Source organism: Streptopelia decaocto (genome assembly GCF_964273445.1).
Source record: "Streptopelia decaocto genome assembly, contig: HAP1_SCAFFOLD_1687, whole genome shotgun sequence".
In the NCBI taxonomy this organism is placed as follows: Eukaryota; Metazoa; Chordata; class Aves; order Columbiformes; family Columbidae; genus Streptopelia; species Streptopelia decaocto.
In genome coordinates, this window is record NW_028115871.1 from 1 (window position 1) to 16,062 (window position 16,062).

Below are 16,062 nucleotides of genomic sequence, written 5' to 3' on the forward strand. Positions count from 1 at the left end.
GGGGACTCATGGAGGACGCGGGGGGGACGTTTGGGGGGACATGGAGGGACATTTGGGGACGGGGTGGACTCATGGGGGACATTTGGGGGCACAGGGGAGACAAGGGGGGACTTGGGGGGACACATCTGGGGATATGGGGGGAACACGGGGGGGACTTGGGGGGACATGGGAGGGGACACGGGGGGAACATTTGGGGTCACAGGGGAGACATGGGGGGCACATTTGGAGGGACATTTGGGGGGACATTTGGGGCCATGGGGGACATTTGGGGACACAGGGGGGTGTGTGTCCCCTTCGTGTCCCCATGTCCCCCCCTGTCCCCCCCAGGGGCTGCTGCTGAGCGGGGAGGAGCCCCCCGGGCTGAGCCCCCCCCTGGGGGGGGCACCCTGAGATCAGGGGGGTCCCCAAAACCTGGGGGGGCGACCCCCCCACCTCCCTTCCCGGGACCCACCTGTGGGAGCCCCCCCCGGATCACCCCACCCGCCAATTTGTGACCCTCCCTCATAGGGGACCCCCCCACTTTTGGGACCCCCACCCCCAATTCCTCCTACCTCACCCCGCCCCCCCCCGGGGGGGGGCCCATCCCCCCACTTGGTGCTGGGCTGAAAACGCCCCTTTGGGGGGGACCCCGGGGACCCCCCCACCCCCCCAAAATCCGGGACCACCGGAGCCGCTGGGACCCACACGCACACCCCTCCCCCCCCCGCCTCCCAAATGTCGCTTTGGGGGGGCCCTGTACCGCCCCCCCCCCCGCTGTGTCACCCACCCCCCAATAAACTGGCTCTGAACCCCCAAAGGATCTGGGGACGTGGGGGACATTGGGAGGGTGATGGGGACATGGGGGGGGCACGTGGGATATGGGGGGACATGGGGGGACATGTGGGATATGGGGGACATTGGGGGACATGGGGATATGGGGGGACATGGGGGGGACATGTGGGATATGGAGGACATTGGGGGACATGGGGATATGGGGGGACATGGAGACATGGGGATATGGGGGACATGCGGGACATTGGGGGACATGGGGGGACATGAGGACTTGGGGGGACATGAGGCGATGGGGACACGGGGGGTGATGTGACAGCGACAGGGACAAGAGGCACCGCGGGAGGACTCAGAGGCAACCGACTCGGCCTAGCGCGGCCCCTGTGCTAACCCCTCTGCCCCTCCTCTCTATGGTTCCGCCCTCCCCCGCCGCGCGGCGCGCTTTACGACACACCCCTCGCTTTTCCCCCCTCCTTCCTTCCCCCGGTCCCGCCGCCTTTTGCGACAGCGGCGGGGCGCTTTGCGGCGCGGCGGGGCCGCGCTGCCGGCGGTTGCCAGGGGCGCTTTACGGCCGGCGATGGCGGAGGGAGAGCGGGCGGAGAGCGGCGGCGCCCCCGGAGCCCCCGGCGGCCCCGACGGGCCCGGGCCGGGCCCCGGGCGGCCCCCGAGCGCGGCCGACCTGGAGCGGGCCGAGGCGCTCAAGAACCGCGCCAACGAGTTCTTCAAAGGTGCCGGGGGACGGGGGGGAACCGGAGGGGACGGGGAACCGGGGGGAACCGGGGAACCGGGGGGAACCGGGGGAACGGGGGAACCGGGGGGAACCGGGGGAACCGGGGAACCGGGGGGAACCGGGGGGACCGGGGGGAACCGGGGAACCGGGGGGACGGGGAAACGGGGGGACGGGGGAACCGGGGGAACCGGGGAACCGGGGAACCGGGGGGACGGGGGAACCGGGGGGACGGGGGAACCGGGGGAACCGGGGGAACCGGGGGAACTGGGGGAACGGGGGGACGGGGGGATGGGGGAACCGGGGAACCGGGGAACCGGGGGGACGGGGAAACGGGGGGACGGGGGAACCGGGGAACCGGGGGGAACCGGGGGGACGGGGGAACCGGGGGAACGGGGGAACCGGGCTGGTGGCGGGGAGCCGGGGGGAGTGGGGGCTGCCAGATAGTGAGCCATGGGGGGCAATGGGGCTGCCGGATACTGAGCTATGGGGGGGGGAGTTGGGGGTCTGCCAGATAGAGAGAATCATTGGGGGGAATGGGGGGCAATGGGCTGCCAGATAGGGAGCCGTGGCGGGGGGGCAATGGGCTGCCACATAGGGAGCCGTGGCGGGGGGGCCGTGTGGGTGTGAGGCCCGTGTCCCCCCCAGCCAGGGGCTACGAGCAGGCGGTGCAGTCCTATGGATGGGGGTGCCAGATAGTGACCCATGGGGGCAATAGGGCAGCCAGATAGTGACCCATGGGGGCAATAGGGCTGCCAGATAGTGACCCATGGGGGCAATAGGGCAGCCAGATAGTGACCCATGGGGGCAATAGGGCAGCCAGATAGTGACCCATGGGGGCAATGGGGCAGCCAGATAGTGACCCATGGGGGCAATGGGGCAGCCAGATAGTGACCCATGGGGGCAATAGGGCAGCCATATAGTGACCCATGGGGGCACTGTGGGTCCCATCCCCCTGTCCCCCCCGTAGCCAAGGACTATGAGCAGGCGGTGCAGTTCTACAGATGGGGGTGCCAGATAAGGATCTATGGGGGCAATAGGGCAGCCAGATAGTGACCCATGGGGGGCACTGTGGGTCCCGTCCCTCTGTTCCCCCCCCAGCCAAGGACTACGAGCATACGGTGCAGTTCTACAGATGGGGGGGTGTCAGATAGTGATCCATGGGGTCACTGTATGTCCCATCCCTCTGTCCCCCCCCAGCCAAGGACTATGAGCTCTACAGATGGAGGTGCCGGATAGTGACCCATGGGGGCAACAGAGCTGCCATATAGTGACGCATGGGGGCAATAGGGCTGCCATATAGTGACCCATGGGGGCAATAGGGCAGCCAGATAGTGACCCATGGGGGGCACTGTGTGTCCCATCCCTCTGTCCCCATAGCCAGGGACTATGAGCAGGCGGTGCAGTTCTACAGATGGGGGTGCCAGATAGTGACCCATGGGGGGCAACAGAGCTGCCATATAGTGACGCATGGGGGCAATAGGGCTGCCAGATAGTGACCCATGGGGGTCACCGTGGGTCCCATCCCTCTGTCCCCATAGCCAAGGACTACGAGCAGGCGGTGCAGTTCTACAGATGGGGGTGCCAGGTCGGGGTCTATGGGGTCACTGTGGGTCTGAGGTCTGTGTCCCCCCGTAGCCAAGGACTACGAGCAGGCGGTGCAGTTCTACAGCGCGGCCATCGAGCTCAACCCCGGCAACGCCATCTACTTCGGGAACCGCAGCCTGGCGCACCTGCGCACCGAGGCCTACGGGTACGCGCTGGCCGACGCCACGCGCGCGCTGCAGCTCGACCGCGCCTACCTCAAGGGCTACTACCGCCGCGCCGCCAGCTACATGGCCCTGGGCAAGTTCAAGGCCGCGCTGCGCGACTACGAGACGGTGAGAGGGGGCGCTGAGGGGGGACACCCTCTGGGGCTTGGGGACACCCCTGGGGCTTGGGGATACCCCCTTGGGGCCTGGGGATACCCCCTTGGGGCTTGGGGACACCCCCGGGGCTTGGGGACACCGCTGGGGCTTGGGGACTATGTGTCACCCCCTGGGCCTGGGGACACCCCCTGGGCCTGGGGACACCCCCTGGGCTTGGGGACACCCTCTGGGGCTTGGGGACACCCCTGGGGCTTGGGGACGTGTTTGGGGACACCCCCCGGGGCCTGGGGACACCCCCTGGGACCTGGGGACATCCCTGGGGCCTGGGGATGTGTCTGGGGACACCCTCTGGGGCCTGGGGACACCCTCTGGGGCTTGGGGACACCCTCTGGGGCTTGGGGACACCCCTGGGCTTGGGGACACCCCTGGAGCTTCGGGACTATGTGTCAACCCGTGGGACTTGGGGACACCCCCCGGGGCTTGGGGATGCACTTGGGGACAGCGTGTCACCCCCCCGGGGCTTGGGGACACCCCCAGGCTTGGGGACACACTTGGGGACACCCCTGGGGCTTGGGGACAACGTGTCACCCCCTGGGGCTTGGGGACACCCTCCTCACCTCCATGGTGCCATTATGTCCCCATCCCCTGAGTGTCCCCTGAGGGGTGTCACTGTCCCCTGAGTGTCCCCTGGTTGTCCCCTGGTTGTCCCCGTTCCCCTGGTTGTCCTCTGGTTGTCCCGTCCCTGGTTGTCCCCTGGTTGTCCCCGTTCCCCTGGTTGTCCACTGGTTGTCCCGTCCCCGGGTGTCCCCCGGTTGTCCCCCGGGTGTCCCCGGCTGTCCCCGAGCGTCCCCGTGTCCCAGGTGGTGAAGGTCCGGCCCAACGACAAGGACGCGAAGCTCAAGTACCAGGAGTGTCACAAGATCGTCAAGCAGAAGGCGTTTGAGCGCGCCATCGCCAGCGACCCGCGGCGCCGCTCCGTCGTGGACTCGCTCGACATCGAGGGCATGAGTGAGCCAAACACCCCGATTCACCCCAAAACCGGCCCCGGGTCACCCCGAACCAACACACCCCGAGATCACCCCCAAATCACCCAAAAACGCCCCAAAACCCCCGGCGCTCCGTGGTGGACTCGCTGGACATCGAGGGCATGAGTGAGACAAACACCCCAATTTCACCCCAAAACCGGCCCCAGGTCACCCCGGGTCACCCCGAACCAACACACCCCAAGATCACCCCCAAATCACCCCGAAAACACCCCAAAACACCCCCAAACCCCCGGCGCTCCGTTGTGGACTCGCTGGACATCGAGGGCATGAGTGAGCCAAACGCCCCCATTTCACCCCAAAACCGGCCCCGGGTCACCCCAAAACAATCGTACTCCAAAATCCCCCCAAAATACCCTGAATTCACCCCAAAAATCACCCCCAAATCCCACCAAATGGTCACACGGGCCCCTCTGGTTCCTGGTGTCCCCGTAAGGGTCCTGGGGTCCCCATGAGGGTCTTAATGTCCCCACAAGGGTCCTGGTGTCCCCGTGAGGTTCCTGGGGTCCCCACGGAGGTCCTGGTGTCCCCACAAGCGTCCTGGTGTCCCCGTGAGGTTCCTGGGGTCCCCACGAAGGTCCTGGGGTCCCCACAAGGGTCTTGATGTCTCCATGAGGTTCCTGGCCCCCCGTGTCCCTTCCCACAACCCCCGTCCCCACCGTCCCCTCTGTCCCCGTGTCCCCGCAGCCATCGAGGACGAGTACAGCGGCCCCAAGCTGGAGGACGGCAAGGTGACCTTGACCTTCATGACGGAGCTGATGCAGTGGTACCGCCAGCAGAAGAAGCTGCACCGCAAGTGCGCCTACCAGGTGCCCCAGCGCCCCCCAGCGCCCCCCAGTACCGCCCAGCGCCCCCCAGTACCGCCCAGTGCCCCCCAGCGCCCCCCAATACCACCCAGCACCGCCCGCGTCCCCGCGGTGCCACCTGTCCCCTGGTGTCCCCGCAGATCCTGGTGCAGGTCAAGGAGGTTCTGGCCAAGCTGCCCACGTTGGTGGAGACGACGTTGAAGGAGGTGGGTGACAACGGGGACACGCGACGTCCCCATGGGGGGGTGGCACCGGGGGGTGTCCCCATGGGGTGGTGTCACCAGGGGTGTTGTCCCCACGGGTGGTGTCCCGGGGGTGTTGTCCCCAAGGGGTGTTGTCCCCAAGGGGTGTTGTCCCCAAGGGATGTTGTCCCCAGGGGTGGTGTCCCGGGGGTGTTGTCCCTCGGGGTGGTGTCCCGGGGTGTCCCCGGGAGGTGACGCGCCCCCGCGCCGTGTCCCCGCGGCAGACGGAGAAGGTGACGGTTTGCGGTGACACCCACGGCCAGTTCTACGACCTGCTCAACATCTTCGAGCTCAACGGGCTCCCGTCCGAGTCCAACCCCTACGTATCCACCACGGACGGGGACACCGGGGACACCGCGGCACCCGGCACCGCGGCACCCGGCACCGCACCGCGCTGGGGCCTGAGCTCGGCCCGTGTCCCCAACCCCAACCCCGTGTCCCCAACCCCGGCCCGGTGTCCCCAACCCCGGCCCAGTGTCCCCAACCCCGGCCCGGTGTCCCCAACCCCAGCCCAGTGTCCCCAACCCCGGCCCGGTGTCCCCAACCCCGGCCCAGTGTCCCCAACCCCGGCCCGGTGTCCCCAACCCCAGCCCGGTGTCCCCAACCCCAGCCCGTGTCCCCAACCCCAGCCCGTGTCCCCAACTCCACCCGCTGGCCCCGGGTGTCAACGGGTGGGTCCTGCTGAGGGGACACCAATGTCACCATGTCCCCAGTGTCCCCAGCCCTGGGGTGTCCCCAAGCCCGTCCTATGTCCCCACTGTGTCCCCATTTCCCCAGCCCTGGGCCAAGGTGTCCCCAATCCTGCCCTGTGTCCCCAGTCTGTCCCCATGTCCCCAACCCAGCCCTGGGGTGTCCCCAACCCTGTCCTATGTCCCCAATCCAGCCCTGGGGGGTCCCCAAGACTGTCCTATGTCCCCAGCCCAGCCCTGGGGTGTCCCCAACCCTGTCCTATGTCCCCAGTCCAGCCCTGGGGGTCCCCAAGCCCGTCCTATGTCCCCAATCTGTCCCCATGTCCCCAGCCCAGCCCTGGGGTGTCCCCAGTCTGTCCCCGTGTCCCCAGTCTGTCCCCATGTCCCCAACCCAGCCCTGGGGTGTCCCCAACCCTGTCCTATGTCCCCAATCCAGCCCTGGGGGGTCCCCAACCCTGCCCTGTGTCCCCAGTCTGTCCCCATGTCCCCAACCCAGCCCTGGGGTGTCCCCAACCCTGCCCGGTGTCCCCAGTCTGTCCCCATGTCCCCAGCCCTGGGGTGTCCCCAACACCGTCCTGTGTCCCCAATATATCCCCATGTCCCCAGCCCAGCCCTGGGGTGTCCCCAGCTCCCTCCTGTGTCCCTGATCTGTGCCCCCCCCCGGGCTGTCCCCACCCCGGCCAGCAGCGGGAGGGTCCCGGTGCGGGGCCAGCGCCGTCCCCACGTCCCCCCGTCCCCGGTGTCACGGCTGCGGGAGGGGACGTTTTCCTCAGCGCTGACAGATCTTCAACGGGGACTTCGTGGACCGCGGCTCCTTCTCGGTCGAGGTCATCCTGACGCTCTTCGGCTTCAAGCTGCTCTACCCCGAGCATTTCCACCTGCTGCGAGGTGACATGACAGCGCGGCGGCGTCACCTCCCCGGGGGGGGACACCGGGGGCGGGACAGGGACGCGGTGTCACCCCCCCGGGGTGGACACACCGGGGGCGGGATGGGGACACCGCGTCACCCCCCCTGGGCGGGGCCACCGGGGGTGGGATGGGGACACCGGGGGCGGGACGGGGACACCGGGGTCGGGATGGGGACACGGCGTCACCCCCGGGATGGGGACACCGGGGTCGGGACGGGGACACAGTGTCACCTCCCCCGGATGGGGACACCGGCCCCAGGATGGGGACACGGCATCAACCCCGGGACGGGGACACTGGGGGCGGGGTGGGGACACGGCGTCACCCCCCGGGATGGGGACACGGTGTCACCTCCCCCGGGATGGGGACATGGTGTAACCCCCTGGGGTGGGGACACCGGGGGCGGGATGGGGACACGGTGTCACCCCCCTGGGACGGGGACACCGGCCCCGGGATGGGGACACGGCGTCACCCCCCGGGACGGGGACACCGGACCTGGGGTTGGGGACACGTCCCATGTCCCTGTCCCCGAGCGCTGTGGCCCGGTGGGGACACATTGGTCATGGGGCGGGGGGTTGGGTCACCTCCCGTGTCCCCTTTGTCCCCCAGGTTTGGGGACATGTCCCATGTCCCCTGTAGGGCCCTGGCCCAGATGTGTCCCCAGGTTTGGGGACAAGATCCTGTGTCACCATCCCCAGTTTTGGGGTCACACCCCATGTCCCCCATCCCCAGTTTTGGGGACACATCCCATGTCCCTGTGTCCCCAGTTTTGGGCCACGTCCCATGTCCCCCTCCCCAGTTCTGGGGACACATCCCGTGTCCCCAAGGTCAAGCCGAGGGTCCACGTCACGTCCCCATGTCCCCCCTCGTCCCCATGTCCCCCCTCGTCCCCATGTCCCCCCTCGTCCCCCGCCCATCCCGGGGGGTGGGTGGCGGGTTCTTCCCCTCGCCCCCAGCCCCGGTGTCCCCAGCGTCCCCGCGATGTCCCCGCGATGTCCCCACAATGTCCCCAACGTCCCCGCTGTCCCCGCAGGGAACCACGAGACCGACACCATGAACCAGATCTACGGGTTCGAGGGCGAGGTCAAGGCCAAGTACACGGCCCAGATGTTCGCGCTGTTCAGCGAGGTCTTCGAGTGGCTCCCGCTGGCCCAGTGCATCAACGGGAGGGTCCTGGTGAGGGGACACCCCCGGCACCGCGTCCCCAACCCCGCCGCTGTCCCCAGGGTGTCCCCAACCCGATCCTGTGTCCCCAACCCAGCCCTGGGGTGTCCCCAACCAGGTCCAGAGCATCAACGGGAGGGTCCTGGTGAGGGGACACCCCTGGCACCGCGTCCCCAACCCCGCTGGTGTCCCCCGGGTGTCCTGAACCTGTCCCGGTGTCCCCAACCTGATCCCGTGTCCCCAACCCTGCCCTGTGTTCCCATCTGTGTCCTATGTCCCCAACCCACCCCTGGGCTGTCCCCTCGCAGGGTCCCCGATGTCCCCAGGGGGTTGGGGTGACCCTGTCCCCTCCAGGGGGGGTCCCCGATGTCCCCAATGTCCCCAGGGGGTCGGGGTGACCCTGTCCCCAGGGGGGTCCCCGATGTCCCCAGTGTCCCCAGGGGGTCGGGGTGACCCTGTCCCCTCCAGGGGGGGTCCCCAGTGTCCCCAGGGGGGTCCCCGATGTCCCCAGTGTCCCCGCTGTCCCCGCAGATCATGCACGGGGGGCTGTTCAGCGAGGACGGCGTCACCCTCGATGACATCCGCAAGATCGAGCGCAACCGCCAGCCCCCGGACTCGGGTGGGTGACGGTCCCGGGGTCCCCGGGGGGGCCTGGCACCCCCACCCCGGGGACAAACCCCCCCCTTGTCCCCACACAGGGCCCATGTGTGACCTGCTCTGGTCCGACCCGCAGCCACAGGTGAGTCCCCGATGTCCCCAACGCCCTCATTGTCCCCATCGCCCCCAATGTCCCCAGTGTCCCCAACCCATCGCCCCTGATGTCCCCAACGCCCCCAATGTCCCCAGTGTCCTCATTGCCCCCAACGCCCCCATTGTCCCCCATCGCCCCCAATGTCCCCAACATCCCCATCGGCCCCGATGTCCCCAGTGTCCCAGCATCCCCATCAGCCCCGATGTCCCCAATGTCCCACACCCCCAATGTCCCCATCACCCCCAATGTCCCCATCGCCCCCATCTTCCCCATCGCCCCCATCTTCGCCATCACCCCCATCGTCCCAAATGTCCCCAGTGTCCTCATTACCCCCATTGTCTCCAATGCCCCCAATGCCCCAATGCCCCCATTGCCCCCAACGTCCCCAATGTCCCCAATGTCTCCATCGCCCCCATCGCCCCCATCGCCCCCATCGCCCCCATTGTCCCCAATGTCCCCATCGCCCCCATCGCCCCCATCGCCCCCATCGCCCCCATCGTCCCCAATGTCCCCATCGCCCCCCTGCCCCGCCCCGCCCACGCGCCGTGTGTCCCCAGAGGGGCCGCTCGCTCAGCAAGCGCGGCGTGAGCTGCCAGTTCGGCCCCGACGTCACCGAGCGGTTCCTGGCGCGGAACCGGCTGGATTACATCATCCGCAGCCACGAGGTCAAGCCGAGGGCTACGAGGTCACGCACGGCGGCAAGTGCGTCACCGTCTTCTCCGCGCCCAACTACTGGTGAGTGGTGGGACAGGGGACACATGGGGACAGGGGACAAAGGGGACAGAGGGTCACGGGGGCAAGTGAGTGACACAGGGACGGTGGCACCAGGTGGGGGGTGGGAGCCGCAGTGTCACCTCCTGTGTGTCCCCAATGTCCCCAATGTCCCCGTGTCCCCCCAGTGACCAGATGGGGAACAAGGGCTCCTACATCCACCTGCGCGGCAGCGACTTGCGCCCCGACTTCCACCAGTTCACGGCAGTGGTGGGTACTGGGGACACTGGGAGTTCCCCCGGGCAGCTGGGGACACTGGGAGCCCCCCCGAGCCCAACTGGGGACACTGGGACCCCCCAAGGCTCACTATTTGGCAGCCCCATAGCCCCCCAAGGCTCACTATCTGGCAGCCCCATAGCCCCCCCCCAATGCTCACTATTTGGCAGCCCCATAGCCCACTATAGCTCACTATTTGGCAGCCCCATTGCCCCCCAAGGCTCACTATTTGGCAGCCCCATTGCCCCCCAAGGCTCACTATTTGGCAGCCCCATAGCCCCCCCCCAAGGCTCACTATTTGGCAGCCCCATAGCCCCCCAAGGCTCACTATTTGGCAGCCCCATTGCCCCCCAACACTGGGACCCTCCCTGGCAATTGGGGACACTGGGAACCCCCAAAACCAACTGGGAACACTGGAGACCCTGGGGAACCCCCAAACCAAAGTGGGGATACTGGGACCCCCCAAACCCAACTGGGGACATTGGGACCCCCCCCGTGTTTTCTCCTGGGGGGTCCTGGGGCTATTTGGGGTGCTGGGGGGGAGGGGCCGGGATGGGGGGCTGGGTGGGGGGTGGGGGAGGGGCAGCCTTGCCCCCGCCCCCGCTGACCCCCCCTCCCCCCCCCAGCCTCACCCCAACGTCAAGCCCATGATGTACGCCAACACGCTGCTGCAACTGGGCATGATGTGACCCCCCCCGCCCCCCCCACCCATGGGTGCCCCCCACCCACGGGCACCCCCCACCCCTCCCCCACCCCGGGGGGGGGGGGCGGGGATTTTAATCTATTGGAAGATTGTATTTATTCCCCTCCCCCCCTTCCCAGTGCGCCCAGTTTGGGGTGGGAACTGGGGGGGGGTCTGGAATCACCCCCCCCACAACCAGGGGAGGAGGAGGGGAGGGGCCGCCCTCCCCCAACAAGCATAGGTGCGCGGAGATGGGGGAGGGGAGAGGGGGAGGGGTGTTTTTGGGGGGGTGCTCAGGTTTGCCCCGCCCCCCCACCCCGCCCCCACCCCTCAGACGTGCCCCTCCCCCCACCCCCCGGCCGGGCGATTTTACCGTCTGTAATTAATGATGTTAAAATAAAGTAATTATGTAAACTGGGCGGGGACCCAGGCGTCCGGGAGGGACCCAGGCATCCGTCCGGGAGGGGACCCAGGGGTCTGTGGGGGACCCAGGCATCCGGGAGGGGACCCAGGCGTTCAGGAGGGACCCAGGAGTTCAGGAGGGACCCAGGCGTCCGGGACACAGGGACAGTTGTTTATTGGGGACAGTTTGGTTGCTGGGGGCCGCAGTTGGGTTGGGGACATGGGGACATGGGGACACGGGGGACACGGGGACACGGGGACACGGGGACATGGGGACACGGGGACATGGGGACACGGGTGTCCCTAGAGCTTGGCGAAGGGCACGTCCTCGGGTCCCTTCTTGTCCATGGTGGCCTGGACCGACTTGACGATGTCCTCGGTCTGCAGCATCGCCATGTTCCACGTGGCCTGCAGGGACACGGTGACGTGGGGACACGGACACAGGGACATGGGGACAGGGACACGGGGCCATGGGGACACGGACACAGGGACACGGGGCCGGGCCGTCCGCTCACCACGTAGCGCAGCCCCTCGGGCACCGAGTGGTCCCTGGAGAAGAGCAGGTTGACCTTGGTGCCCTGAACGGCCACCGGGCTGCGGGACGCGATGGCCACGGCCACCTCCAGCGCCCCGGCCAGCAGCGCCTCCTTGTCGGCGAACACGCGGCTGTGGGGACACACAGGGGACACGGGGACATGGGGACACTGGGGACACCTCCAGCGCCCCGGCCAGCAGCGCCTCCTTGTCACTGAACACGCGGCTGTGGGGACACAGGACAGGGGACATGGGGACACTGGGGGCACCTCCAGCGCCTCCTTGTCGGCAAACACGCGGCTGGGGACAGACAGGGGACATGGGGACATGGGGACACGGCCAGCGCCTCCTTGTCGGCAAACACGCGGCTGTGGGGACACACAGGGGACATGGGACATGGGGACACTGGGCACCCCCTGGTGATGCTGGGGACACCCCATTGCCCTGGGGATACCCCCTGCGACTGGGGACTACCTCATGCTATTGGGGACCCCCTGGTGACATTGGGGACCCCCCGGTGCCATTGGGGACCCGGTGGCGCCGGTACCTGACGAGGCCGCAGCTCTGGGCCTCGGGCGCCATCATCTTGCGCGCGGTGAAGGCCAATTCGTTCACCAGGCTGCGGGGACACGGGGGTGACACGGGGCACATGGGGTGACACAGGAGGACATGGGGTCCCCTCCGCTGGCACTGCCCCCGGGTCCCCCCAGTGTCACCTCTGGCTGCCCACGATCTTGGGGAGACGCTGCAGGGTCCCCACGTCGGCCGCCAGCCCGATGTCGACCTCCTGATGGGGACATGGGGACACGGGGTGACATGGGGACTTGGGGGACATGGGGGTCTTGGAGACATTTGGGGGGTCTCAGGGACATCTGGGGGTTCAGGGGACACGGGGGGTTTTGGGGTCCCCCCCGTGTCCCCCATGCGGTACCTTGACCTGGAACCAGGCGTCCTGCGAGCAGAACCGGATGTCACAGGCGGAGATCAGGTCAACACCTGGGGACACGGGGGACATGGGGACACGGGGGACACGGGGGACATGGGGACACTGGGGGGTGGGGACAGCAGGGGGTTGGGGACATTGGGGGGTGGGGACACCCCGCACTCACCTCCCCCCACACAGGCCCCGTGAATGGCGGCGATGACGGGTTTGGGACACTGGGGACAATGGGGGGGACGGTGGCACCGGGGGCACCGCAAGGGGGGCACCCCCAGCTGGCACCCCCAGCCCCCCCAGTGCTCCCAGCACCTTCTCCAGCGCAGTGAAGCTGTCCTGGGACTGGGACCCTTGTCTGTCCGTCTGTCCCCCGTCTGTCTGTCCCCCTGTCTGTCCATCTGTCCCCATGTCTCTGTCTGTCCCCCTGTCCCCTGTCCGTCTGTCCCCACCTTCTCCAGCGCGCTGAAGCTCTCCTGGAACTGCAACCCTTGTCCCCCTGTCTGTCTGTCTGTCCCCGCTCACCTTCTCGAGCGCGGTGAAGCTCTCCTGGAACTGGGACCCTTGTCCCCTGTCTGTCTGTCCGTCTGTCCCTGTCTGTCCGTCTGCCCCGTGTCTGTCCCCTGTCCGTCCGTCCCTGTCACCTTCTCGATGGCGTGAAGCTCTCCTGGAACTGGGACCCTTGTCCCCCTGTCTGTCTGTCCGTCTGTCCCCTGTCCGTCCGTCTGTCCCCTGTCTGTCCGTCCGTCCGTCCGCACCTTCTCGATGGCGGTGAAGCTCTCCTGGAAGTCGCGGATCTTCCTGCGCAGGTTCCAGCCCCTCCTGGCGGCGTCGGCGCCCGGCAGCGCCAGCACCTCGGCGCCCAGCGACGCCAGGTCGATGCCTGCGCGGCGCCACCGGCACCGGGGGCACCAACAGTGTCACCAGTGTCACCAACAGTGGCACCCGGTGTCACCCACAGCGGCACTGGGGGCACCCGGTGGCACCAACAGCATCACCCAGTGTCACCGAGAGCGGCACCCAGTGTCACTCGGTGTCACCTGGTGTCACCAACAGTGTCACCCAGTGTCACCATCGCCCAGGGCCAGAGCTCAAAATGACCCAAATTCCCCCCCAAATGGCCCCAAATCCCCTCAAAATGCCCCAAAACACCCGGGTGACCCAAAACCCCCCAAACAACCCCAAAACCCCCTCAAAATGCCCCCAAAGTGTCCCCGACCAGCGCTGAAGACGCTCCCGGCGCCCGAGATGACGACGGCGCGACACGACGAGTCCTGAGCGATGGCCCCGAAGCACGAAACCATCTCCCTGCGCAGGGGGACAAGGGGACATTGGGGACAATGGGGACACTGGGGACAATGGGGACATTGGGGACAATGGGGCAATGGGGGCAATGGGGACAATGGGGACAATGGGGCAATGGGGGCAATGGGGACATTGGGGACAATGGGGACAATGGGGCAATGGGGCAATGGGGACAATGGGGACATTGGGGACAATGGGGCAATGGGGGCAATGGGGACATTGGGGACAGTGGAAACAATGGGGACATTGGGGACAATGGGGACAGTGGAAACAATGGGGACATTGGGGACAATGGGGCAATGGGGGCATTGGGGGCAATGGGGAAAACGTTGGGGGCAATGGGGACAAGGGGACATTGGGGACAATGGGGGTCACTGGGATTTTCTGGGAGGTCCCTGGGGGTGACTGGTGGCCACTGGCCCGCACTGGCCTGCACTGGCCTGTACTGGCCCAGACTGGCCCATAGTGGCCCACACTGGTCCCTGCTGGCCCGCACTGGCCCATAGTGGCCCACACTGGCCTGTACTGGCCCAGACTGGCCCATAGTGGCCCACACTGGCCTGTACTGGCCCAGACTGGCCCATAGTGGCCCACACTGGTCCCTGCTGGCCCGCACTGGCCCATAGTGGCCCACACTGGCCTGTACTGGCCCAGACTGGCCCATAGTGGCCCACACTGGTCCCTGCTGGCCCGCACTGGCCCATAGTGGCCCACACTGGCCTGTACTGGCCCAGACTGGCCCATAGTGGCCCACACTGGTCCCTGCTGGCCCGCACTGGCCCATAGTGGCCCACACTGGCCTGTACTGGCCCAGACTGGCCCATAGTGGCCTGCACTGGCCTGTACTGGCCCAGACTGGCCCATAGTGGCCCACACTGGCCTGTACTGGCCCAGACTGGCCCATAGTGGCCTGCACTGGCCTGTACTGGCCCAGACTGGCCCATAGTGGCCCACACTGGCCTGTACTGGCCCAGACTGGCCCATAGTGGCCTGCACTGGCCTGTACTGGCCCAGACTGGCCCATAGTGGCCCACACTGGCCTGTACTGGCCCAGACTGGCCCATAGTGGCCCACACTGGTCCCTGCTGGCCCGCACTGGTCCCTGCTGGCCCGCACTGGCCCATAGTGGCCCACACTGGTCCCTGCTGGCCCGCACTGGCCCATAGTGGCCCACACTGGCCTGTACTGGCCCGCACTGGCCCATAGTGGCCCACACTGGTCCCTGCTGGCCCACACTGGCCTGTACTGGCCCGCACTGGCCCATAGTGGCCCACACTGGTCCCTGCTGGCCCACACTGGCCTGTACTGGCCCGCACTGGCCCATAGTGGCCCACACTGGTCCCTGCTGGCCCAGACTGGCCCATAGTGGCCCACAGTGGTCCCTGCTGGCCCGCACTGGCCCGTGGCGGTCCGCGCTGGCCCGGCCGTCCCGCGGTGTGCCGGTACCTCCAGAAGGCGCCGTCCATGGCGTTGCGCTTGTGCGGCCGGTTCAGCTCCACGTGCAGGACGTGGCCCCGCGGCCGCGTCACCCGCAGCGACGCCAGCGGCCCCAGCGACCCCAGCGGCGGCTCCGGCGGCTCCGGCGACGGCTCCAGCGACGACATCGCGCGCGCGGCCCCCGGCACCGCGGACACTGCGGACAATGGGGGGTCAGCGGGGGGACTGGGGACACGGGGGGGACTGGGAACCCTTGGGGAGGAACTGGGACCCACTGGGAGGGACTGGGGGGTCACTGGGGGTCACTGGGGGGTCACTGGGGGGTCACTGGGAGCACTGGGGGTCACTGGGGGTCAGTGGGGGGACTGGGGGGCACTGGGGGGACTGGAACCCACTGGGAGCCCCTGCGGGGACTGGGGGGCACTGGGGACACTGGGGGGACACTGGGGGGTCACTGGGGGTCACTGGGGGGGCCCGGGTGACACGTGGCACCAAGTGGGTCAAAGGTCAAGGTGAGGCTGGACGTCACGTGGGGGCTCAGCCCGGGGGTGACGCGGGGGGGGGGGGCAGGGGGGGTTCAGGCCAGCCCGGGGGGTCAGAGGTCAGGGGGTCACGGCCACTCACGTGCCCCCCGCAGCGCGCGCAGCCTCGCGACCAGCAGCGACATGGGTCCCGCGGTCCTCCCGGGGGCGGGGCCCTTTCCCTCACGTGACACGGCCCGGGCGGGCGGTCACTTCCGCTCCACCTCTCTGGCGGGGCGGAAGTCCTCCACTCCTCCCTACCGAGGCGGAAGTCCTCTCCACTACCGAGGCGGAAG

At 68.0% G+C, this 16,062-nt stretch overlaps 2 protein-coding genes across 3 annotated transcripts; one reads left to right on the forward strand and one right to left on the reverse strand.

Annotated features, from left to right (window-relative positions):
- The first annotated feature begins 1,197 nt into the window (after nt 1–1,197).
- On the forward strand, nt 1,198–11,444 carry PPP5C (protein phosphatase 5 catalytic subunit). The gene is given in 14 exon segments (XM_082077152.1): nt 1,198–1,496; nt 3,134–3,375; nt 4,224–4,371; nt 5,094–5,215; nt 5,353–5,418; nt 5,679–5,777; nt 6,926–7,031; nt 8,083–8,225; nt 8,745–8,832; nt 8,912–8,952; nt 9,522–9,633; nt 9,636–9,699; nt 9,864–9,945; nt 10,578–11,444. Coding segments are annotated over 14 exon segments (1,527 nt in total). The 5' UTR covers nt 1,198–1,345; the 3' UTR covers nt 10,641–11,444.
- On the reverse strand, nt 11,187–16,003 carry ECH1 (enoyl-CoA hydratase 1). Of its 2 annotated transcripts, XM_082077153.1 has the most exons (11): nt 15,870–16,003; nt 15,255–15,441; nt 13,723–13,811; nt 13,262–13,386; nt 12,679–12,727; nt 12,501–12,565; nt 12,286–12,356; nt 12,117–12,188; nt 11,750–11,795; nt 11,551–11,655; nt 11,187–11,443 (listed from the first exon to the last, which is right to left on the reverse strand). In XM_082077153.1, the coding sequence occupies exons 1-11, from the start codon at nt 15,910–15,912 to the stop codon at nt 11,339–11,341; spliced, it is 957 nt and encodes a 318-aa protein (XP_081933279.1). In that variant the 5' UTR covers nt 15,913–16,003; the 3' UTR covers nt 11,187–11,338. The 2 variants fall into 2 exon arrangements, with proteins under 2 accessions (XP_081933279.1, XP_081933280.1); XM_082077154.1 differs by lacking the exon at nt 11,750–11,795 and having other exon boundaries at nt 11,551–11,701.
- Nucleotides 16,004–16,062: the final 59 nt, after the last annotated feature.